Raw genomic sequence first — 25,808 nt, forward strand, 5'->3', positions numbered from 1 at the left:
GGGTATTTTTAGAGTCACTTAAAGTCATTATGCATTTAAAGAAATGTATAATGAAGTATTCGTGGGTGAAAATTCAGTTTGTCTGGAATGTAAAAATGTTGGAGGGATAGAGTCAAGAATTATGGCAAAACATTGATAATAGTTGAAGCTAGTACTGAGCACTTGGAGGTTCATTTTACTCTTCTCCTTTTATGAGATATGAAAAATATCAAAATAAAAGCTTTTTAAAATTGATGCTATTAGAAGAGAAGTGGAGGTAACAAAAAAGGACATGCTTCCCCAGAAACAAAATCACCTCTGCTGTTACAGATTTTGTCTCTATTTAGACAAACTCTCCAGCCTTTCTTTGTTTGTTTACCTTCACTGTTTGACATAACTTCTCTACTTGAGATAGTCGTCTTCCTGTACTATTCTATCATGTGAATTTTGAGGTGTTTTTCTAGTTATAGCAATGGATTTATGCAGAGTCACCTACCTGGTGGTATAAAATTGCCATATACTGGGTATATAGTTTATTTTTAAGGTTAATCTCTCTTTGAATCAGTTTCCTCATGTGTAAGGTGGGGAATTCACAACAGCCCTATGTGGTAGATGCTATTATTATCCTCATTTCACAGATGAGGAAATTAAAGCAGAGAGATTAAATAATTTGTTCGAGGTTGACAGCTACTAATTATTCATATGGTTCATGGAAATAAAACTATAAAGGTCTAAATGTTGTCCATGTTAACTACAATTATATTTGAAATTTTTTGCATATATTCTTTTTGCCAAGCTAGACTGTTACCTAAATATTTCCTTTTTGCCCAAAACTCAGTTAGTATTGTTAAAAGACTAATGTAATTTCTCCTTCGGACAGTTGTCTGCTCAGTAACGTCCGGCGATATTAAAGGTGGTGTTGTACCTTACATAGTCCCAGGGTACATACAGGCAAAGTTGGGAATATTACATCTATTATCATCTCACAAAATGTAAGATCCTGTGAGGACGCGTGGTGGCGCTGCAGGATAAGAAGGTACAAACCAGAACCTCAACTGCAACTCCATTAACCAGCAAAAAGCAGCAGAACCTGGAAGCCCACGGGAAGCTTGGATGCCAAAGAGAGGACGGCTGGGTCCTCTGGAGAGGACTATTCACTGGAATATTTCTGAGGTATCTGTGGAATAACCACAGCCTCTGATACTGGGGACTTTACAGTCCCACAGAACAGTCCTCCCAGGAAGCTGAACCCACCAAGAACAATGGAGGCCAGCGGGAAGCTCATTTGCAGACAAAGGCAAGTCCTTTTTCACTTTCTCCTTTTGGGCTTCTCTCTGGCGGGCGCGGCGGAACCTAGACGCTATTCTGTGGTGGAGGAAACAGAGGGCAGCTCCTTTGTCACCAATTTAGCAAAGGACTTGGGTCTGGAGCAGAGGGAATTCTCCAGGCGGGGGGTTAGGGTTGTTTCCAGAGGGAACAAACTACATTTGCAGCTCAATCAGAAGACCGGGGATTTGTTGCTCAATGAGAAATTGGACCGTGAGGATCTGTGTGGTCACACAGAGCCCTGTGTGCTACATTTCCAAGTGTTGCTAGAGAGTCCCTTCGAGTTTTTTCAAGCTGAACTACAGGTAATAGACATAAACGACCACTCTCCAGTATTTCTGGACAAAGAAATGTTGGTGAAAGTGTCAGAGAGCAGTCCTCCTGGGACTACGTTTCCTCTGAAGAATGCTGAAGACTTAGATGTAGGCCAAAACAATATTGAGAACTATATCATCAGCCCCAACTCCTATTTTCGGGTCCTCACCCGCAAACGCAGTGATGGCAGGAAATATCCAGAGCTGGTGCTGGACAAAGCGCTGGACCGAGAGGCAGAAGCGGAACTCAGGTTGACACTCACAGCACTGGATCGTGGCTCTCCGCCCAGATCTGGCACTGCTCAGGTCTACATTGAAGTCGTGGACGTTAACGATAATGCCCCTGAATTTGAGCAGCCTTTCTATAGGGTGCAGATCTCTGAGGACAGTCCAATAGGCTTCCTGGTTGTCAAGGTCTCTGCCACGGATGTAGACACAGGAGTCAACGGAGAGATTTCCTATTCACTTTTCCAAGCTTCAGATGAGATAAGCAAAACTTTTAAGGTCGATTCCTTGACAGGAGAAATTGAACTAAAAAAACAACTCGATTTCGAAAAACTGCAGTCCTATGAAGTCAATATCGAGGCGAGAGATGCTGGAGGCTTTTCTGGAAAATGCACCATTCTGATTCAAGTGATGGATGTGAATGACCATGCCCCAGAAGTTACCATGTCTGCATTTACCAGCCCAATACCTGAGAACGCGCCTGAAACTGTGGTTGCACTTTTCAGTGTTTCAGATCTTGATTCAGGAGAAAATGGGAAAATAAATTGCTTCATTCAGGAGGATCTACCCTTCCTCCTGAAATCTTCTGTGGGGAACTTTTATACTCTACTAACAGAGAAACCCCTAGACAGAGAAAGCAGAGCCGAGTACAACGTCACTATCACCGTCACTGACTTAGGGACACCCAGGCTGACAACACACCTCAATATGACCGTGCTGGTCTCAGACGTCAATGACAACGTCCCCGCCTTCACCCAAATCTCCTACACCCTGTTCGTCCGTGAGAACAACAGCCCCGCCCTGCACATCGGCAGCGTCAGCGCCACAGACAGAGACTCAAGCACCAACGCCCAGGTCACCTACTCGCTGCTGCCGCCCCAGGACCAGCACCTGCCCCTCTCCTCCCTGGTCTCCATCAACGCGGACAACGGCCACCTGTTCGCCCTCAGGTCGCTGGACTACGAGGCCCTGCAGGAGTTCGAGTTCCGCGTGCGCGCCGCAGACCGGGGCTCCCCGGCGCTGAGCAGCGAGGCGCTGGTGCGCGTGCTGGTGCTGGACGCCAACGACAACTCGCCCTTCGTGCTGTACCCGCTGCAGAATGGCTCCGCGCCCTGTACCGAGTTGGTGCCCCGGGCGGCCGAGCCGGGCTACCTGGTGACCAAGGTGGTGGCGGTGGACGGCGACTCGGGCCAGAACGCCTGGCTGTCGTACCAGCTGCTCAAGGCCACGGAGCCCGGGCTGTTCGGTGTGTGGGCGCACAATGGCGAGGTGCGCACCGCCAGGCTGCTGAGCGAGCGCGACGCGGCCAAGCACAGGCTGGTGGTGCTGGTCAGGGACCATGGTGAGCCTCCGCGCTCGGCCACAGCCACGCTGCACGTGCTCCTGGTGGATGGCTTCTCCCAGCCCTTCTTGCCTCTCCCAGAGGCGACCCCATCCCAGGCCCAGACGGAATCGCTCACTGTTTACCTGGTGGTGGCGTTGGCCTCAGTGTCATCGCTCTTCCTCCTGTCGGTGCTCCTGTTCGTGGCGGTGCGACTGTGCAAGAGGAGCAGAGCTGCCTCTGTGGGTCGCTGCTTGGTGCCTCAGGGCCCCTTTCCTGGATATCTGGTGGATGTGAGCGGCACCAGGACCCCATCCCAGAGCTACCAGTATGAGGTGTGTCTGGCAGGAGATTCCGGGACCAGCGAGTTCAAATTTCTGAAGCCAATATTACCCAATATTCAGGGCCAATGCCCTGAGCCAGAAATGGAAGACAACTCCAAGTTTAGAAATGATCTTGGTTTCAGCATTCAACTGAAATAATCAGTTTTCATATTGTATGTTTTAATGTTTATGATAAATTTAGAGTATGGTGTTTCTGTTAACCTCCTATAAATTATAAATTATACTAAACTTTCCTGTGGGACTTCTCATGTTGTCGCTGTTTTAAATATGGTATCTCATCTTTTCTTCATTAGTATACCAATTTGAATAGTTTTAAAGCTTGCCAGTCAAAACACTGATGAGGTCAATAGCTGTACAAATACTAGTTCTGGAATATCTGGAATATCTGAAAATACTAGTTCTGGAATAAAAGGAGTGCATAAGCGGGAAAAACAATGAGAAATTGCTTCTACATAGTCAATTGAAGTTCCCTGTTGATTTGCTTCTTAGTTCTTAATTCATTAGGTGTATACAGAGCAGTAATGCAGGAAGGTTACAGTGAAGTCTGAGCAGGAAGGAAAGAGAGCTAGTACAGTGAGAATGCCTGGCTCCTGCTTTATTCTGCCTCATAGTACTTATCTTCTTTGATGCTGTTTGATGAACATTTCTCTTAAAAGGTTATATAATTTTGCTTCCTTTCATTAATATATCGGTATATGTTTTAATATAATTATTTTGAATTGCTTTCCACTTTTGTGGTGTTCAAATAGGAAGAAACCTTCCCCATATCTACCACAGTAATGAAATTAGTTTTTCCCCTTAGAGAAATATTGACCCTCTGTGATGGAATTTGCAGTGGCCACCCATATCCATTTATCTTTTCCTCTTTAGTAACAGGTCTCAGATTTCGTTTAGGGCATTAGTTTGCTTAGTCAAAACAATACATTTTCCCAGCCTTCTTGGTTGGAAAACTGAACGTATGACTGGGTTGTAGTCCCTGAGACGTGTGTACGAGTGTTATACTGACTTCCAAGAAGACTGTTTAAAGGGAGATGATTCATCTAGGAAGGGGGCCCCCTTTTTCCTTCTCTAAGTGCTCCTTGTTGCCTGGAATCTGTATGTCATGGCTAGTACAACAGCCATGTTGGACCCTAATGATTGAAACATTAAGGATTATGACAGATAGTATAAAAGAAACTTAAAAGATACAAGAGTCCCTGGTGACCATGGAGTCGTCATGTAATCTCTGCATTACCTACTTCTGAACTTTGTTTTTTTACTTAGGAACTGCAATTTTTACTTAAAATATTATATATACAGTAAAATGCACAGATCTTAAACACACAGTTTAATCTGATTTTTTAAGCTTTTACTTGTTGATTTCTCATTTAGTTAAAATTTAGTTTAAAGTGGTATACAGGGTGTCTTGCATTTATTATCTTTTAAAGTTTCTCCCAAACCATAATACGATTGGTATATTTCTCCTTTTTTATGTATGAAAACACTGAGGCTTAGAAAGGTAAGTAACTTGCTCATAATTCTCAAGCAACATAAGGAAAAGTATTAAATACAGTCTAAGTCTACCTAAATCTAATGCCCCAGTTTTTAACCAATACATTATATTGGCATTAACTGGTAGCATTGTTTTTCTAAGAAAGTGAAATGTATCTATTATTTCTACTTCTATTCCATGACCTAAACTCCCATGTAAAAATGTAACTTTTAGTTTATAGTTTGTATTTGTCTCTTCACCGATGTCCATACTGATGTAGACCACTAAACCCAAAGCCCTTATAGAAGCATTGACCTAAATAAGTTGGATCAGACATCATAAGTGATATTCATTTTGAATGAATCAGTCTGATTATATTCCCATACCTTGTCATCTTGTCAATATGTCACATTCATTGCTGCAGAAATTAGTCTGAATAGTCTGAAAGGCTGAATAGGAAATAGAGTTACTCTATGGTTGCATTGAACTTATTGTGCTCTTTCTTCATTCTTTTTCTGCTAACCCAAATATTTATTTGTAATATATATAATATATATTATATATGTATAAACACATATTTCTTTGGAAACATTTAAAAGTAGTTGTTATTTTAGTTTTAATTATAAATGAAATAACTAATTTCTGAAAAATATAAGCAATGTTGTGAAGGAATGCCTATCACTTCATAACTAAGAGATTTGGGGAATTTCAGATAAAAAAATCTGAGGGACTCCAGTTGTTTGCTGTTAAAATTAACCTTATGCCTTTGACAACTCTTCCTAAAAATTACGCTGAAAATATATGTGTATAGTTCATAAATGACTTTATTCTGAAAAAAAGACTCATTATAGCTGAATCAGACATTCTCCAGCATTGCTGTAATAATGCTATTCTTATAGAAATTATAAATTTTTGTTGACTCAGCTGCTGGGTGCATGAGAATCATCCATACTTATGTTATGTATTCATTTCCTCTTGCTCCTGTAAAAAATTGCCACAAACTTTATTGCTTAAAACAATAAAAATGTATTGTCTTACAATTCTGTAAATCAGAAGTCTAATATGGGTTTTATTAAGCTAAAATCAAGGCATTAGCAGGGGTGCATTCCATTCCTGTGACTCTAGGGGAGAATGCATTTCTTTGTCTTCTCTCTTCTAGATACTGCCCACATTACTTGGCTCACGGCCCCCTTTGTCAATAATCAAATTATTGCATCTTCTCTGACCATTCGTCAATAGTCATAGTTCCCTCTGACCATAGCCAGGAAGTGTTCTGTCACATTCAGATAACACAGGACAACCTCCCCTTCGAAAATTTCTTTTTTCTTCTTGTTTTAGAGATGGGATCTCACTCTGTCACCCAGGCTGGGGTGCAGTGGTTCAATCACAGCTCACTGCAGCCTCAACATGTTAATCATATCTGCAAAGTATCTTTTGCCACGTAAGGTAACCTATTTGCAGATTTGGGAAAATTAGGGAATAGACATCTTTGATTGGCCATTATACTGTCTACTACCACACATTGGCTGTTTGGCCACAGCACCACCTGTGGCCAAAGGCACGTAAAGGTCTTCATACCAGCAGTTTGGGCCTTATTGATTAGATGATTTAACCCAAGGCAAGGAAATTAACAAACTTCCAAAAGTTATTAACAAAAAACATTAAATTGAGAAAGATATCGTGAATCTTTACTGCAATTTAAATTATGAAAACAGAAAACCCAAACAAAAGAATCCAAATCTAATAAGGGACTTTTATCTAGAATATATAAAGAACTCTTGCAATTAAATTATAAAAAGACAAATAACCCAATTAAAATGGGCTAAAATCTAACTAGAGATTTCTTCAAGATAGATATAAAAGTGGCCAATAGACACATGAAAATGTGCTCAACATCATTAGTCATATGGGAAAGACAAATCAAATGTACAAGATACCACTTCTCACCCAATAGAACGACTATAATCAAAAAGTCAGATAACAAGTATTGGGAGAAAGAAAAATCAAAATCCTAATACACTGTGGGTGGGAATATAAGATGGTGTAACCACTTCATAAAACAGTTTTGGCAGTTCCTCGAATAAACATAGGATTATCACATGACCCAGAAATTCCACTCTTAAGAAATGAAAACTAGGCTGGGTGCTGTGGCTCATGCCTGTAATCCCAGCACTTTGGGAGGCTGAGGTGTGCAGATCACCTGAGGTCAGGAGTTTGAGACCAGCCTGGCCAACATGGTGAAAACCCGTCTCTACTAAAAATACAAAAATATTAGCTGAGCATAGTGGCAGGCACCTGTAATCCCAGCTACTTGGGAGGCTGAGGCACAAGAATCGCTTGAACCTGAGAGACAGAGGTTGCAGTGAGCTGAGATCATGCCACTGCACTGCAGCCTGGGTGACAGAGCTAGACTCCATCTCAAAAAAAGAAAAAAAAAAAAAAAAGAAAACATCATCCACGTAGACATTTATACATGAATGTCCATAGCAGCATTATTCATAATAACCAAAAAGGTGAAAACAACCCAAATGCCTATGAGCAGATGAACTGATAATCAAAATGTCATATTCTACACAATGGAATATTATTTGGCCAAAAATAGAAATTAAACATTGATAAATTCTACAACTTGGATGAACCTCAAAAGCATTATGCTAAGAGAAAGAAGCCAGCCAAAAAAAGTCCAAATGTTATATTATTCCATAATATGAAGATCCAGAATAGGAAACTCCATGGAGACAAATAATAGATTAATGGTTTCTCAAGGCTGGGCACAGGAGGGATGAGGGAATTGGTGGGGGGTAAGGAGTAATAGCTGAAGGATACAGAGTTATTCTGAGGTGATTAAAATGTTCTAAATTGTGATGATGGATGCACAACTCTGAATATATCATAAGCCAAGAATCATATATTTTATTGATTGCTTTATTTTTGAGACAGAGTCTTGCTTTGTCACCTAGGCAGGAGTGCGTTGGTGTGATATCGGCTCACTGCAACCTCCACTTCCTGGATTCTCCTGCCTCAGCCTCCCAAGATAATTTTTGTATTTTTAGTAGAGATGGGGCTTCACTATGTAGGCCAGGCTGGCCTTGAACTCCTGACTTTGTGATCTGCCTGCCTCAGGCTCCCAAAGCACTGGGATTACAGGTATAAGACACTGCACCTGTCCTGAATCATATATTTCAAATGGGTAGATTGTATTTTTTAAAATTTTCGTGGGTACTTAGTAGATGCATATATTTAAGGGTGGATTGTATTGTATGTATTTAATTGTATCTCAGTATATCTGATTTTTAAGTAGAATAAAAGAGAAATTATTCTTGTCATGATAAAAACAATTCAAAATTGTGGCAGGCCCAACCTTGACATCTGCTTATTTGGGAAGTCATTTTCCAATAATTTGAAAGTTGTAAAAAACTCACAGTTCTCAGACCTAGGTGATAAAGAGGAAGTAAATTACTCTCTAATAAAGCCTTGGTTAACTATCCTCTTTAGAACTACTACTGATTGCAATGTTGTAGTTTCTATGTATAGTGCCTGTAATACGTAGAATGACAAATATGTGGTTGTGAAATTGTTCCCATGTCACTTCAGAAACATTTTGTTTATGATATTTTGGGCTGGATGATTCAAAAGTAGAGAAACATTATGCTCCTAAGTGTATATTTCTTCTCAACTTAAATGTTAATTTCAATTTAAACATTTTATTTAATCATTAACAACCCAACAGCATTAAACAGTCAATAACATGTGACTGTTTGCTCCTTGTACTCCTCCCTGTACAACAACATCACAGCGCTCCATCTGTACACACAAAAGACACATGAAAATAGGACTCAGCGTTTCGTATTGCATAGCTTATTCAGTACGTTTAAAATAATTTTGCCGCCAATTTCAAACCAGAAAATATGACTCAGTGAGAACGCGTGGTGGCGCTGCAGGTTAAGATGATGGAAAATAGAATTGCCCATGCCGCTCCAGGATCCAGCAAACCGTTTCCCAAAGCCTGGAAACAAAAGAATAGCGGAGCCAGAGCAAACCCGAATGTGAAACCTCTTTAAGACACCACTGGGCTGCTTGGTTCTGACATTCTGGACTGCAAAACCGTGCTACTAGGATCCTGGGGATACGTGAAGCCTCTGTGAACCAACTTTTCAAGAAAAAGCAATGGAGATTGGATGGATGCACAGTCGGAGACAAAGGCAAGTCCTTGTTTTCTTTGTTTTGCTGAGCTTGTCTGGGGCTGGCGCCGAGTTGGGGTCCTATTCCGTAGTGGAAGAAACGGAGAGAGGCTCTTTTGTGGCAAATCTAGAAAAAGACCTGGGGTTGGGGTTGACAGAGATGTCCACCCGCAGGGCCAGGATCATTTCCCAGGGGAACAAACAGCATTTGCAGCTCAAGGTTCAAACTGGGGATCTGCTCATAAATGAGAAGCTAGATCGAGAGGAGCTATGCGGTCCCACTGAGCCTTGCATACTACATTTCCAAGTGTTAATGGAAAAACCTTTAGAAATATTTCAGGCTGAACTGAGGGTGATAGATATAAATGACCATTCTCCCATATTCACTGAAAAGGAAATTATTCTAAAAATACCGGAAAATAGTCCTCTAGGAACTGAGTTTCCTCTGTATCATGCTTTGGACTCGGACGTAGGAAGCAATAATGTTCAAAACTATAAAATCAGCCCAAATTCCCATTTTGGGATTCTAACCAAAGAACGCACTGATGGCAGGAAATACCCTGAGCTAGTATTGGATAAAGAGCTGGATCGGGAGGAGGAGCCTCAACTAAGGTTAACCCTGACAGCGCTGGATGGCGGCTCTCCACCGCGATCTGGAACTGCTCAGGTTCACATTGAAGTGGTGGACATCAATGATAATGCCCCTGAGTTTGAGCAGCCCATCTACAAAGTGCGGATTCCAGAGAACAGCTCCCTTGGCTCCCTGGTTGCCACCGTCTCCGCCAGGGATTTAGACAGCGGAGCCAACGGAAAAATATCATACTCACTCTTTCAGCCTTCAGAGGATATTAGTAAAACGTTGGAGGTAAATGCTATGACAGGGGAAATTCGACTGAGAAAACAAGTAGATTTCGAAGCGGTTACGTCTTATGAAGTGCACATCAAAGCCACAGATGGAGGAGGTCTTTCAGGAAAGTGCACTCTTCTCCTGCAGGTGGTGGACGTGAATGACAATCCCCCACAGGTGACCATGTCTGCACTCACCAGCCCCATCCCAGAGAACTCGCCTGAGATTGTAGTTGCTGTTTTCAGCGTTTCAGATCCTGACTCCGGAAACAATGGGAAGACGATTTCCTCCATCCAGGAAGACCTTCCCTTTCTTCTAAAACCTTCAGTCAAGAACTTTTACACCTTGGTAACAGAGCGAGCACTCGACAGAGAAGCAAGAGCTGAATATAATATCACCCTTACCGTCACAGATATGGGGACTCCAAGGCTGAAAACGGAGCACAACATAACAGTGCAGATATCAGATGTTAATGATAACGCCCCCGCTTTCACCCAAACCTTCTACACCCTCTTCGTCCGCGAAAACAACAGCCCCGCCCTGCACATCGGCAGTGTCAGCGCCACAGACAGAGACTCAGGCACCAACGCCCAGGTCACCTACTCGCTGCTGCCGCCGGAGGACCCGCACCTGCCCCTCTCCTCCCTGGTCTCCATCAACGCGGACAACGGCCACCTGTTCGCCCTCAGGTCGCTGGACTACGAGGCCCTGCAGGCCTTCGAGTTCCACGTGGGCGCCGCAGACCGCGGGTCCCCGGAGCTGAGCAGCGAGGCGCTGGTGCGCGTGCTGGTGCTGGACGCCAACGACAACTCGCCCTTCGTGCTGTACCCGCTGCAAAACGGCTCCGCGCCCTGCACCGAGCTGGTGCCCCGGGCGGCCGAGCCGGGCTACCTGGTGACCAAGGTGGTGGCGGTGGACGGCGACTCGGGTCAGAACGCCTGGCTGTCGTACCAGCTACTCAAGGCCACGGAGCCCGGGCTGTTCGGTGTGTGGGCGCACAATGGCGAGGTGCGCACCTCCAGGCTGCTGAGCGAGCGCGACGCGACCAAGCACAGGCTAGTGGTGCTGGTCAAGGACAATGGCGAGCCTCCGCGCTCGGCCACCGCCACTCTGCATGTGCTCCTGGTGGACGGCTTCTCCCAGCCCTATCTACCACTCCCGGAGGCGGCCCCCGCCCAGGCCCAGGACGACTGGCTCACGGTCTACCTGGTGGTGGCGTTGGCCTCGGTGTCTTCGCTCTTCCTCTTGTCGGTGCTCCTGTTCGTGGCAGTGAGACTGTGCAGAAGGAGCAGGGCGGCCTCAGTGGGTCGCTGCACGGTGCCCGAGAGCCCCTTTCCAGGGCATCTGGTGGACGTGAGCGGCACCGGGACCCTATCCCAGAGCTACCAGTACGAAGTGTGTCTGACAGGAGGCTCAGAAGCAAATGAGTTCAAGTTCCTGAATCCGATTATCCCCAACTTCCCTCCTTAGGGCACTGGGAAAGAAATAGATTACTATTCCACCCTTCACAATAGCTTTGGATTTAATTCTTGATAGGAACCCATTTGATAAATTATTTAACTTCTTAAGATTGTCTTGTTGATTAAATTGTTCATGCTCACCACCACCAATAAGGTGTTATTTTTCTCTGATTGTTAGTTCACATTATATTGTTAATTTCAGTTTCTCTTTTCCTTGTATTTACCCCAAAGAGGTGTTGCATATGGAATCCCAATTAACAAAATAGACTTTATCTTCAAAATTGATATAATTTAAAATTTTTCTGTCTTTTTATTTTATTTACTTCCTATTCATTTTTTGCTCTATTTTTCATGTTAGTTCTCAGTTTCCTAGAACCTCAAGTATTAAAATAACCTGTTGCATGTATTAGGCATATTTCCTATGTTACATTTCTTTTGTCTATTTTCCTTTCAAAATTGGTATTCTTGTTGGGTTCAAGCTAAATTTTCATTATAATACTTTTTAAAGTTCCTTCCTTCCCTCCTTCCTTCCCTCCTTCCTTCCTTCCTTCCTTCCTTCCTTCCTTCCTTCCTTCCTTCCTTCCTTCCTTCCTTCCTTCTTTCCTGAGACACGGTCTTACTCTGTCACCCAGGCTGGAGTTCAGTGGCACAATCTTGACTCACTGCAACCTCTGCCTCCTGGGCTCAAGGGATCCTCCCACCTTAGCCTCCCAAGTAGCTTGGACTACAGGTGCGTGCCACCATGCCTGGCTAATCTTTTGCAGAGATGGGATTTGGCCAGGTTGTCCAGGCTGATCTTGAACTCCTGGGCTCAAGCCATCCTCCTTCCTCAGCCTCCCAAAATTCTGGGATTACAGGCATGAGCCAATGTGCCCATCCAAAGTTTTATGTTTTTTTTTGAGATGGAGTCTCGTAAAGTTACCTTTTGAAAAAATGTTCAATTTTCCCTGTATTGATATCAACCTAAATAATATATAATATTCCTATTGTGATATGAGAAATCTTTAACCAGCCTTATCTAAAAATAAAAAGAGAAGCCATTGTAAGACATTGAGTATGTGCAAATGTGTTTGTGTTTGTAGCCAAAAGGCAAAGGTATTATGTAAAAATATTTAATAATTTATTGTTTCTATTTCTGAATTAAAAAATCGAAGGTCCCTGTTATATTTTTAAAGGCTAACAACTCAGTCTCATTAAGTTGGAAAAAAAGCAACTTATCAAGGAGACATTTATATGGTTTGGCTTGTATATTCATCATAGTATATATTGGTGGTATCTAGCCCTTTCTCTGTAAAACATCCCTGTGTTTAATCTGTATTTCTTACTTATTATGTGAAAAATTGAGTTTCTTTCTAGATATTAGCCCTTTGAATAAAATTCTGTGTGAGTCAGATTTAATAATTTGTTCTCACTTTCAATAGTGTTAGGATAAGTGTTAGTTTGATCTGTTCTTTACCTCCCCTTATTTGGTTCAGAGAAATTAGGGCCTACTAGATTTTCATTAAAAGGGACCTGAAAATAAAAGCCAGTCCCTTCTTTAACTCTGCAAATTATTTTAAAGCTAATATAAGAAAAAAAATTGCAAAGTATGAACAAATTGAAGAAAATAATTTTCAAATAGCAGAGTTTGAAAGGCACTGAATATTGTTTCACGTCTTACTAGAGTTTATTTTATGCACGCCTTAATATAGCAAGCATTTAGTGAGTGGCTAATTTGCCAACCAAAGATGACTAAGACAGTTGTTCTCAAGTAGTTCACACATTGATGAGGGGGCAAATTGGCCTGAAACAGAAAGCAATAATATTTATAGAGTAAGCATAGTTGTATACATAAGTTTTAGAGAAGCACAGTGGAGAGACAGCCTAAATGCTTGGTTCTGGACTACAGAGCAGTGATTCTAGTTAGGCAATGTAATGAGATCTTGAAGAAATTTGTTGAAGAAGATGTGAAACAAGATTTTTGTTGATGCTAATTTTTGGTGTTCCTATGCTCAAAGTTTTGGGGAAAGTGAAATCGGTTGTTTTGGTGGTTCCAGAAGGCACCCACAATTTTCCCTTTGTTTGCATAAGAGTTGTGTCAGAGGCTAAAGGCCTAGTACACAGCTAAATGTAACACAGAATTGAACAGGGTTACTACTAGAAACATTTTTTCAACTGTTCAATTTTTAACTTTTCTCATGAAGCAATGAAGAATTTTTATGTAGACAAACACAAAAATTGGGCATAGCCATTTGACTGTATTGGGAGCCACAAGGTGGCGCTGCAGGCTAAAGAGATGGAGGAACAAAATTGACCAGACTGCTACGGAAGTCCTTGACAAAAAGGAAATATCGAGACAGATGGGCTGAGAAGAAAAGCTGTCGAGCCCCCGATTGGGAAAGGAAAAATTAAAAACCCTAGATCTCTGCTACACATAAGTCTGGGTTTGCGATTGCTATTTGTGCTGGGGCAATGCGATTGAGACTGACATTGAGGAAAGAAGCAGCTATGGAGGCCAGGGGATTCAGCTTCCCAAGACAAAGGCAAGTCCTGTTTCTTTTTCTTTTTTGGGGAGTGTCCTTGGCAGGTTCTGGGTTTAGACGTTATTCGGTGACTGAGGAAACAGACAGAGGATCCTTTGTGGTCAATCTGGCAAAAGATCTGGGACTAGCAGAGGGGGAGCTGGCTGCAAGGGGAACCAGGGTGGTTTCCGATGATAACAAACAATACCTGCTCCTGGATTCACACACTGGGAATTTGCTCACAAATGAGAAACTGGACCGAGAGAAGCTGTGTGGCCCTAAAGAGCCCTGTATGCTGTATTTCCAAATTTTAATGGATGATCCCTTTCAGATTTACCGGGTTGAGCTGAGAGTCAGGGATATAAATGATCACTCGCCAGTGTTTCAGGACAAAGAAACAGTCTTAAAAATATCAGAAAATACTGCTGAAGGGACAGCGTTTCGACTAGAAAGAGCACAGGATCCAGATGGAGGACCTAACGGTATCCAAAACTACACGATCAGCCCCAACTCTTTTTTCCATGTTAAAATTGGTGGCAGTGATGAAGGCATGATATATCCAGAGCTAGTGTTGGACAAAGCACTGGATCGGGAGGAGCAGGGAGAGCTCAGCTTAACCCTCACAGCGCTGGATGGTGGGTCTCCACCCAGGTCTGGTACCTCCACTATAGGCATTGTGGTCTTGGACGTCAATGACAATGCCCCACAGTTTGCCCAGGCTCTGTATGAGACCCAGGCTCCAGAAAGCAGCCCCATTGGGTTCCTTATTGTTAAGGTATCAGCAGAAGATATAGACTCTGGAGTTAACGCGGAAGTATCCTATTCATTTTTTGATGCCTCAGAAAATATTCGAACAACCTTTCAAATCAATCCTTTTTCTGGGGAAATCTTTCTCAGAGAATTGCTTGATTATGAGTTAGTAAATTCTTATAAAATAAATATACAGGCAATGGACGGTGGAGGCCTTTCTGCAATATGTAGGGTTTTGGTGGAAGTATTGGACACCAATGACAATGCCCCTGAACTCATTATATCATCACTTTCCAACTCTGTTGCTGAGAATTCTCCTGAGACGGTACTGGCTGTTTTTAAGATTAATGACAGAGACTCTGGAGAAAATGGAAAGATGGTTTGCTACATTCAAGAGAATCTGCCATTCCTACTAAAACCTTCTGTGGAGAATTTTTACATCCTAATGACAGAAGGCGCGCTGGACAGAGAGAGCAGAGCTGAGTACAACATCACTATCACCATCACTGACTTGGGGACACCCAGGCTGAAAACCAAGCACAACATAACTGTGCTGGTCTCCGACGTCAATGACAACGCCCCCGCCTTCATCCAAACCTCCTACACCCTGTTCGTCCGCGAGAACAACAGCCCCGCCCTGCACATCGGCAGCGTCAGCGCCACAGACAGAGACTCAGGCACCAACGCCCAGGTCACCTACTCGCTATTGCCGCCCCAGGACCCGCACCTGCCCCTCCCCTCCCTAGTCTCCATCAACGCGGACAACGGCCACCTGTTCGCCCTCAGGTCGCTGGACTACGAGGCCCTGCAGGCCTTCGAGTTCCGCGTAGGCGCCACAGACCGCGGCTCCCCGGCGCTGAGCAGCGAGGCACTGGTGCGCGTGCTGGTGCTGGACGCCAACGACAACTCGCCCTTCGTGCTGTACCCTCTGCAGAACGGCTCCGCGCCCTGCACAGAGCTGGTGCCCCGGGCGGCCGAGCCGGGCTACCTGGTGACCAAGGTGGTGGCGGTGGACGGCGACTCGGGCCAGAACGCCTGGCTGTCGTACCAGCTGCTCAAGGCCACGGAGCTCGGGCTGTTCGGTGTGTGGGCGCACAATGGCGAGGTTCACACCGCCAGGCTGCTGAGCGAGCGCGACGCAGTCAAGCATAGGCTGGTGGTGCTGGTCAAGGACAATGGCGAGCCTCCGCGCTCAGCCACCGCCACGCTGCACGTGCTGCTGGTGGACGGCTTCTCCCAGCCCTACCTGCCTCTCCCAGAGGCGGCGCCGGCCCAGGCCCAGGCCGACTCGCTCACCGTCTACCTGGTAGTGGCGTTGGCCTCGGTGTCTTCGCTGTTCCTCTTGTCGGTGCTCCTGTTCGTGGCGGTGCGGCTGTGCAGGAGGAGCAGGGCGGCCTCTGTGGGTCGCTGCTCGGTGCCCGAGGGCACCTTTCCAGGGCATCTGGTGGACGTGAGCGGCGCTGGGACCCTCTCCCAGAGCTACCAGTATGAGGTGTGTCTGACGGGAGGCCCCGGAACCAGTGAATTCAAGTTCTTGAAACCAATTATTTCGGATATTCAGACACAGGGCCCTGGGAGGAAAGGTGAACAAAATTCCACCTTCCGAAATAGCTTTGGATTTAATATTCAGTAAAGTCTGTTTTTAGTTTCATGTACTTTTGGTGTGTTGCATAGCCATGTTTCCATTAGTTTACTTTTAAATCTCAAATTTAAGTTATTATGCAACTTCAAGCATTATTTTCCAGTAGTATATCCCTGTGATTTTACAATGTTTCATCTTTTTTTTTTTTGCATTAATAACAACTAGGTTTAAGGTAATTAGTATATTTTCTAAATGATAGTGTTAAGATTTTAATTCTTTCCAACTGCCCAAGGAATTAATTACTATTATATCTCATCACAAAAATCTGAAGTTTTGATTCATTTCAGAGCTTGCATCCCATGATTCTAATCGCTTCTGTCTATAGTGTACTTGCTCTATTTAAGGCATATCTACATTTCCAAACTCACTCTAACATTCTATATATTCGTGTTTGAAAACCGTGTCATTTATTTCTAAATCATGTATTTAAAAAGAAATATTTCTCTACTACTATGCTCATGACAAAATGAAACAAAGCATATTGTGAGCAATATTGAACATCAATAATACCCTTAGTTTATATACTTATTATTTTATGTTTAAGCATGCTACTTTCACTTGGCCAATATTTTCTTATGTTAACTTTTGCTGATGTATAAAACAGACTATGCCTTGTAATTGAAATAAAATTACAATCTGCATGAAAATAAATACAAATAAAACATTTTAAAATTTGTGTTTGAGATTGCTGGAGATATTCATTTTTATGTTGCAAATTTATTTTAAATACCAAATTTTTTTTTTAAATACCAAATTTTTAATAATAAAGAGGAACTAAGGGTTAGAACGGAAAAACAAGTTTCATTAGTTTTTTATATTACTATATGTTAAATATATACTATATATAACTAACATTTTATAGTGTTCTAAATTAGCTGTTCTGCTAGTCCCTTACCACAGTGTGGTTTCTTCTTGACTTGATCTCAATATTTATAAATAATATGTTTATACTACTATATCTTGATATTGTTTTGTATTTGAACCATTTCTTTCTATAACAGAAAAGCATTTAGCTTTCTTATTTCCAAACTAGCAAACATATACAAACATTGCAAATTGTTTTTCTCCTATTCTCCCAATATAGATGCCACAGTTTCTTAGTTAAATTAGTAGTTAGTATCTATATTGCTGTGTGCTTCAGAATATGCATTTGTGTACTGTACTATAATTAAATTTCCTTACTTGAAAAGTATGGTTCCTAGAGTTCATAATTGTTATCTCATACTTGCATTATTTTCTATGTACTTCTATTGTTTTTTTTCCATATCTTTCATTTGAATGTATTTTCTCCTTAAAAATATTCCAATTTTTAAGATACTCTGTCAATGACATTTATTTTCAGGAGCTCTTTCAACCTGAATTTCCTCTGTTTCATTTAGACTGGTTCATCTATAGACTGTTACCCTGGGATTTCTTTCCCTTCAGTACTTTCCTTCATGAGTCTCCTTTTACAAGGTCCAGTATACTCTTCTTTCTTAGTTTACTCTCTTATTCAGCTGGCACACATCTCTCAAGGCCTTCATATAAATGAATGCAGAAGAGATTTTTTAAAATTGTCTCCTTATATTGTGAAGACATCTTTTTTGTTTGTTTTCATTTGCTTGATAGTTTGACTGGGTATAAAATTCTAGTTTGAAAATAATTTTCCGTCAGATTTTGAAAGCTGAAACTGTTTCTTTTACTCATTGCATGTCGAGTTCCTTTTCAAAAGACTGACTTGATTTTGATTCCACCTCTCTTTGTTCCTTCTCTCTTACCTCCTTCCCTGGAAGCCCTGAAAAACTTTTTCCTGGTATTCTGAAAAGACCTTAATATAGGCATTCTATTTATTAATCTGGCCATGCAGGCATACCCTGTTAACATACAGACTCTCACTGTAAGTTCTGAGAAATTTTCTTGTTATGTTTTAGTAATAATTTATCCATTGAGTTTTCTACAGTATCACTTTAACCAGAATCTCATTAAATATTGCACCTCCTGCATTGATTTTTCTGAGACTCTAAATTATAATTTTTTTCTTCTTTTCCATCTCTTGTTCTACTTATGAGACAATTCATGTAGTCATCTAATCTTCATATTTAAGTTTTTCTTTTTGGATAACAAATATTTATTTTTAAGAACTCTTTTGGTTTTTCATGACATATTACAAATTTGCAAATGTAAATCTTCTTTCACCTATAATTAATCTATTTATTCTTTAAAAATACATTATATAGTAAGAGTTATTATTATACCTATTTTAAACTTGCAAGTGAATCAAAGGGAAGAATTTGCCTAAGGCTATATAGCTAGTAAGGGGCACTTAAGCCCTAAGCTATTCTTTGTCTTCCAGATATGAATATGTACTTGATAGGGTTACTGTTAACATTAACTAGGTAAATACATATGAGGCACTAGAATAATGAACTTAGAATAAGTCAATAAGTGTTAGCTCTTTCTACATTTTGTTTCTCTGGGGATATTAATCAGACATTTTAAAAGGCTTTTTTGGCTGGGCGCGGTGGCTCAAGCCTGTAATCCCAGCACTTTGGGAGGCCGAGACGGGCGGATCATGAGGTCAGGAGATCCAGACCATCCTGGCTAACACGGTGAAACCCTGTCTCTACTAAAAAAACCAAAAATCTAGCCGGGCGTGGTGGCAGGTGCCTGTAGTCCCAGCTACTCAGAAGGCTGAGGCAGGAGAATGGCGTAAACCTGGGAGGTGGAGCTTGCAGTGAGCCGAGATTCCGCCACTGCACTCCAGCCTGGGCGACAGAGCGAGACTCCGTCTCAAAAAAAAAAAAAAAAAAAAAAAAGGCTTTCTTTTGTTTTCTGAATTATATCTACTGCCTCCTGTTGCTTTTTGTGTGTGGCGGTAGTATTACAGTTTTGGTCTTTCTATTTCATGTAAGCATTTTCTCAAAAGTCTTGTGATCTTTGGCTATCTTGTTATATATATGAATGATGACACAGCAAATGCTGACAGTCAACCCTTCATGAGTATTGATGACAGGGCTTCACTCTAATGTAACCATGATAGGATAGAGCTGCTACCTTGGGAAACCCCCACATATCAGTACATATAAGTCTTTATCTGCACCTTTCATATTCCCCGGGATAGAATTCTACAATATTCAATGTTCTGGGGTTTGATGGAGAAGACGTCAGGCATATATCTTGTGTCCTACAATCTGAGAGTATCATGGCGAGGAGTCTCACTATACAGAAGGCAGTGTTTTGCCTAATCTCCTTATCTTTAGTTTCATACCTCCTACTTTCACTCAGTTCTGCCTGGGGTTTCCAAGACTGGAGATAGTATAATTTCTCCAGAATATAATCTAATTTCTCCAGAGTATAAGCTTTCCATTCTCTGGCTCTCAGTTATTTTCTAGTCTCTGTATGGCGGCGAAAAGACCACAGAATTCAACTATCCAGTATACATACTTTCAGCTGATAACTTCTTTTTAAAGGCCTTACTTGACTTCAGCCTTCTTATACACCTGGGTCCTCCAAGTTTGGTACCTATTAGGATTATACAGGGAAAACCCAGTAGTTTATTTTTAGTATCTCCAATGCAGGAACTTTATTTTAGACATTTCTTGGAACTGTTGTTAATTGTTCTTTCATCTGCTTCCTATCATCAGATAATTTGTGTATTCACTTATGTATTCTTAGTCTTTGTGAGTTCATACCTTTTGTTAATTTTCTGTCATTTTAGAGGAGGTTAAGAAGAAGGAAGGATAATTGTATAGTCAATCCACATACTATTCAATTTCTACTCTTCTGCACTGATAATTTTTCAACCATGTGTCTAGTTCACATTTTTACGAATGTAATTTGAAATTAGCATTTTTTAAAAAATGCAGACTTCTTAGATATCCTACATTCTTCAGAGTATTTTGAGATGTCTAATAGTGGATACCATTGGCAGGTTCCAAGCACCTATTCCAACCATCTCCCTCATTATGTAGCAGCCATGCACTTCGGCTAGGATTGAAACCACCTCACGTTTAAGGGGCAATTTCTGACTGGATTAAAACAAAGGGCCAAAGATGGAGTCTTTAGATTCTGGGACTACAATCTCTACCTTTAATCCTATACATCTTGAGACACTGATTTCTTCAGTAACAGGCTGAAGTGCTCTCAATTGGGCTAATCAGAATGAAGGCTAAGATTTTGTTCTATTATTGAGGAAGAAAATCTCTTCAGCTTCTTGAGCTGAAAAACAAAGCAGATAGCCATAATTGTTGCTGGAATAAATCTTGGGAAACTGAGGGAGGCCAGTCTTAGAAATAAGCCTGCTTTAAATGAAACTAACATGTTTGTGCACTTATTATTTTTTGAGAAGCTGGAACTAAATCAAGGATTCTCATAATGTGTTCTACTCCCAATATCTTACTTTGCTTTCTCGCAGTTCACAATTCTTTGCTACCAAGGAAATCTAAATGAATGCCTTCTTGTGCTATCATAACTATCAAAGTATGTCCCATCTCATGGTTAATCCAGTTTCATATCAAATATGAGAGGACTTCTAAAATGACCCATGTATACTTTGCATTTTCATTACCACCTAAGGAAAGTCAAGTAGTGATAGAATTTTGTACAGCTTAATAATATTATTGTTGTTTTATGTTTCCAATCTTCTCAGAAAGATTACAAACTATTGGGGTCCAGGAATCACATCTTGTATTTCTGTATTCACCACAACTAAGCATGTTTGGCTGTGTGGAGAGTAGGGAAAGGTAAATGCTTTAAGATGAATATTAACAGCATATCAAACTAAAGAGAACATGAAATAATTATTATAGAAGATGCAATATATTTGTAATCACTTGAACACGATGAATAAAACAATGTTTGTTTCCGGAGGACATATAAGTGAATGGAATTTACGTAGCTTTCACCAAACTGTGAAAATCTATGGAGACACTTGGTGGCGCTGCAGTATAACATCGTGAAAAGTAAATTGATCGGATGGTGTTGTGAACACTGATAACCAGTGCACACAGAGAAGCAGAAGACAGAAAGAACAAGCCTTCAAGAGGGTGACTTAGAAGCCATTCAACAGGGTTAAAATCCTTAGACCATAGAGGATTTGGTGGACAAGTCAGAGACACGTTCCCCAGAACTGAAGCCATTCTTCAAGAAGCCTACAAGAAAGGAGCTATGGAGAACGGAAGAGCATGCACTCAGCAGATAAGGCAAGTCCTGCTTCTCTTTGTTTTGCTGGGAATGTCTCAGGCGGGCTCTGAACCTGGGAGCTTTTCCGTGGCAGAGGAAATGCAGAGCGGGAGTTTTGTAGGCAATCTGGCAAAGGACCTGGGGCTGAAGGTGAGAGAACTGTCCTCACGGGGGGCTCAGGTGGTCTCTAATGATAAGAAACAGCGTTTGCAGCTGGACATAAACACTGGGGATTTGCTCTTAAGTGAAACACTAGACAGGGAGGAGCTCTGCGGTTCCATTCAGCCTTGTGTGCTACATTTCCAGGTGTTAATGAAAAACCCCACGCAGTTTTTACAAATTGAGCTTCAGGTCAGGGATATAAATGATCACTCTCCCATCTTCTTGGAAAAACAAATGCTCCTAGAAATCCCAGAGAACAGTCCTGTTGGTGCTGTGTTCTTACTAGAAAGTGCGAAGGATTTAGATGTAGGAATTAATGCTGTAAAAAGCTACACAATAAGCCCCAACTCTCATTTTCACATTAAAATGAGAGTCAATCCAGACAATAGGAAATACCCCGAGTTAGTTCTGGACAGGGCACTGGATTATGAAGAGCGCCCGGAGCTCAGTTTCATCCTCACTGCTCTGGATGGCGGGTCCCCTCCAAGGTCTGGAACTGCCTTGGTCAAAGTGGTGGTTGTGGACATTAATGACAACTCCCCTGAATTTGAGCAGGCTTTTTATGAGGTGAAGATTCCAGAGAATAGCATCCTTGGCTCACTGGTTTTGACTGTCTCAGCTTGGGATTTAGACTCTGGAACAAATGGTGAAATATGCTACACTTTATCCCATGCTTCAGAAGATATTCGCAAGACATTTGAAATTAATCAAAAGTCTGGAGACATTACTTTAACAGCACCGTTGGATTTTGAAACGATTGAATCATACTCAATAATCATTCAAGCCACAGATGGGGGAGGACTTTTTGGAAAATCTACAGTCAGAATTCAGGTGATGGATGTAAATGACAATGCTCCTGAAATCACTGTGTCATCAATTACCAGTCCAATCCCAGAAAATGCGCCAGAGACCGTGGTTATGGTTTTTAGTATCCAAGATATAGACTCTGGGGACAACGGAAGAATTGTTTGTTCCATCCCGGAAGACCTCCCATTCGTGCTAAAATCTTCAGTTGAGAATTATTACACGTTGGAAACAGAGAGACCACTGGACAGAGAGAGCACAGCCGAGTACAGAATCACCATCACCGTCACTGACTTGGGGATACCCAGGCTGAAAACGGAGTACAACATAACTGTGTTGGTCTCCGACATCAATGACAACTCCCCCACCTTCACCCAAACCTCCTACACCTTGTTCGTCCGCGAGAACAACAGCCCCGCCCTGCACATCGGCAGCGTCAGCGCCACAGACAGAGACTCGGGCACCAATGCCCAGGTCACCTACTCGCTGCTGCTGCCCCAGGACCTGCACTTGCCCCTCGCCTCCCTGGTCTCCATCAACACAGACAATGGCCACCTGTTTGCCCTCAGGTCGCTGGACTACGAGGCCCTGCAGGCCTTCGAGTTCCGCGTGGGCGCCACGGACCGCGGGTCCCCGGCGCTGAGCAGCGAGGCGCTGGTGCGCGTGCTGGTGCTGGACACCAACGACAACTCGCCCTTCGTGCTGTACCCGCTGCAGAATGGCTCCGCGCCCTGCACAGAGCTGGTGCCCCGGGCGGCCCAGCCGGGCTACCTGGTGACCAAGGTGGTGGCGGTGGACGGCGACTCGGGTCAGAATGCCTGGCTGTCGTACCAGCTGCTCAAGGCCACGGAGCCCGGGCTGTTCGGTGTGTGGGCGCACAATGGCGAGGTGCGCACCGCCAGGCTGCTGAGCGAGCGCGACGCAGTCAAGCATAGGCTGGTGGTGCTGGTCAAGGACAATGGCGAGCCTCCGCGCTCGGCCACCACCACGTTGCAAGTGCTCCTGGTGGACGGCTTCTCCCAGCCCTACCTGCCTCTCCCAGAGGCGGCGCCGGCCCAGGCCCAGGCCGACTCGCTCACCGTCTACCTGGTGGTGGCGTTGGCCTCGGTGTCTTCGCTGTTCCTCTTGTCGGTGCTCCTGTTCGTGGCGGTGCGGCTGTGCAGGAGGAGCAGGGCGGCCTCTGTGGGTCGCTGCTCGGTGCCCGAGGGCCCCTTTCCAGGGCATCTGGTGGACATGAGCGGCACCGGGACCCTGTCCCAGAGCTACCAGTATGAGGTGTGTCTGACAGGAGGCTCCGGGACAAATGAATTCAAGTTCCTAAAACCGATTATCCCTAATATCCAGGCAAAAGGTCCTGGGAAGACTAGTGAAGAAAACCCCACCTTTCGAAATAGCTTTGAATTTAATTTTTAGTAAGAATACTATTTACATTTTCATGTACTTTTTTAGTTTTATAGAACCATATCAATATTATTTAATTTAAAACTAGTTACATTATTATGCAATACAACTAATCGTATTTTTAATTTTTTCTTTTCTTTCCCCACTTTTTTTTTTTTTGACCTAGTCTCGTTCTGTCACCCTGGCTGGAGTGCAGTGGTGTGATCTCAGCTCACTGCAACCTCCGCCTTTCGGGTTCAAGCAGTTCTCCTGCCTCAGCCTCTCGAGTAGCTGGCATTACAGGCGCCCACCACCATGCCCGGCTAAAATTTTTTTTTTTTTTTAATCTTTAGTAGACTTGGGGTTTCACCATGTTGGCCAGGCAAGTCTCAAACTCTTGACCTCATGATCCACCCGCCTTGGCCTCCCAAGGTGCTGGGAATACAGGCGTGAGCCACTGCGCACCCAGCATTTTTTTTTTTTTTTTTTTTTAAATACAGAGTCCTAAGCCACCCAGACTGGAGGTCAGTGGCAGGATCTCAGCTCACTGCAAACTCTGCCTCCTGGGCTCAAGCAGTCAGCTCACCTCAGCCTCCAAGTAGCTAGGACTACAGGTGTGCGCCACTGTGCCGGTTACTTTCTGTATTTTTTGTAGAAACGGATCGTCACAACATTTCTTAGGCTGGTCTTTAACTTCTGAGCTCAAGCGATGCACTCCCCTCAGCCTCCCAAAGTGCTGGGATTACAGGCGGCCAGGCTATTTTCAATTTTCACTTATTGCATATCATTGTGAATAACATTGTAAATCCTTTTTATATTAAGTAACAGGTAGTTAATCCATTTCTAATAAATAATTTTAAGGTTTTAATCCTTTCCAAGTGTACAGTAATTTATTGATTATTATTTCTCACTCTAGAACACTGACTTTGATTTTTCTCTTGGGTGTTTTGTTTCGTTTTGTTTTGTTTTTTGAGACAATGTTTCGCTCTTGTCACCCAGGCTGGAGTGCAATGGCGGGGTCTAAAAAAAAAAAAGAAAGAAAGAAAGAAAGAAAGAAAGAAAGAAAGAAAGAAAGAAAGAAAGAAAGAAAGAAAGAAAGAAAGAAAGAAAAGAAAAAAAACAGTATTTTCTTTAATTTCCAGACTCCTTCTATTGAGTGGCTTCTTCTAGAATTACCTCAATACTTCTAAACGATATGTTTTCGCTGTTAAATCTTGCAACTCCATTTTACATTTTAATCACTTCTTGCTATGGATTTTAAAAAATGATTTAACTTTCTTTCCAACTAATGTAAACCAATATAAGCACTGCACATTCCCTTTCTCCTATTCTCCCAATAAAATTGTTACAGTTGTTGTTGTTGTTGTTGTTGTTGTTGTTGTTGTTGTTTTTGGCAGAGTCTTACTCTGTAGCCCAGATTGGAGTACAGTGGTGTGATCTCACCTCACTGTAACCTCTGCCTCCCGGGTTCAAGTGGTTCTCCTGCCTCAGCCTCCTGAGTAGCTGGGATTACAGGCACCCACCACCACACCTGGCTAAGTTTTGTAGTTTTAGTAGAGATGGGGTTTCACCATGTTGGTCAGGCTCGTCTTGAACTCCTGACCCCAGGTGATCCACCCACCTCAGCCTCCCAAAGTGTTGAGATTACAGGCGTGAGCCACCGTGCCCAGCCTACAGTTTTTTTTTAAGTTAAACTAATAGTGTTCATATTGCTAAGGTTTCTTCAAAATATACATTAGTGTAGTGTGATTAAATTTCCTTTCTCGAGAAACATTTTTCCTAGAACTGAAAATTGTTTTGTACTTACCTAATTTTCCATTTACTAATATTAGTTTCTTTACATTCTCTAATTTGAATCTCTTTCTTCTCAAAATATTCAAATGTATCCGATACCCATCAATTATTTTTATTTCTTGGTGATCTTTCACCCAGATCTCTACT

At 42.5% G+C, this 25,808-nt stretch overlaps 4 protein-coding genes across 4 annotated transcripts; all 4 read left to right on the plus strand.

Moving 5' to 3' along the window:
* Positions 1-1,047: 1,047 nt before the first annotated feature.
* LOC102144815 (protocadherin beta-8) lies at positions 1,048-6,699 on the plus strand. The gene has a single exon (XM_005558033.5). The coding sequence runs from the start codon at positions 1,242-1,244 to the stop codon at positions 3,645-3,647; it is 2,406 nt and encodes an 801-aa protein (XP_005558090.3). The 5' UTR covers positions 1,048-1,241; the 3' UTR covers positions 3,648-6,699.
* Positions 6,700-8,974: 2,275 nt separating this feature from the next.
* PCDHB16 (protocadherin beta 16) lies at positions 8,975-13,065 on the plus strand. The gene has a single exon (XM_005595989.5). It carries the CDS (start codon positions 9,148-9,150, stop codon positions 11,476-11,478), a length of 2,331 nt encoding a protein of 776 aa, XP_005596046.4. The 5' UTR covers positions 8,975-9,147; the 3' UTR covers positions 11,479-13,065.
* A 718-nt stretch (positions 13,066-13,783) lies between these two features.
* Positions 13,784-17,044, plus strand: PCDHB10 (protocadherin beta 10). Its single transcript, XM_015452017.3, has one exon. It carries the CDS (start codon positions 13,920-13,922, stop codon positions 16,350-16,352), a length of 2,433 nt encoding a protein of 810 aa, XP_015307503.3. The 5' UTR covers positions 13,784-13,919; the 3' UTR covers positions 16,353-17,044.
* Positions 17,045-21,358: 4,314 nt separating this feature from the next.
* On the plus strand, positions 21,359-25,222 carry PCDHB11 (protocadherin beta 11). The gene has a single exon (XM_015452019.4). It carries the CDS (start codon positions 21,507-21,509, stop codon positions 23,898-23,900), a length of 2,394 nt encoding a protein of 797 aa, XP_015307505.3. The 5' UTR covers positions 21,359-21,506; the 3' UTR covers positions 23,901-25,222.
* The last annotated feature ends 586 nt before the right edge of the window (positions 25,223-25,808 follow it).

Source organism: Macaca fascicularis, chromosome 6 (genome assembly GCF_037993035.2).
Source record: "Macaca fascicularis isolate 582-1 chromosome 6, T2T-MFA8v1.1".
In the NCBI taxonomy this organism is placed as follows: Eukaryota; Metazoa; Chordata; class Mammalia; order Primates; family Cercopithecidae; genus Macaca; species Macaca fascicularis.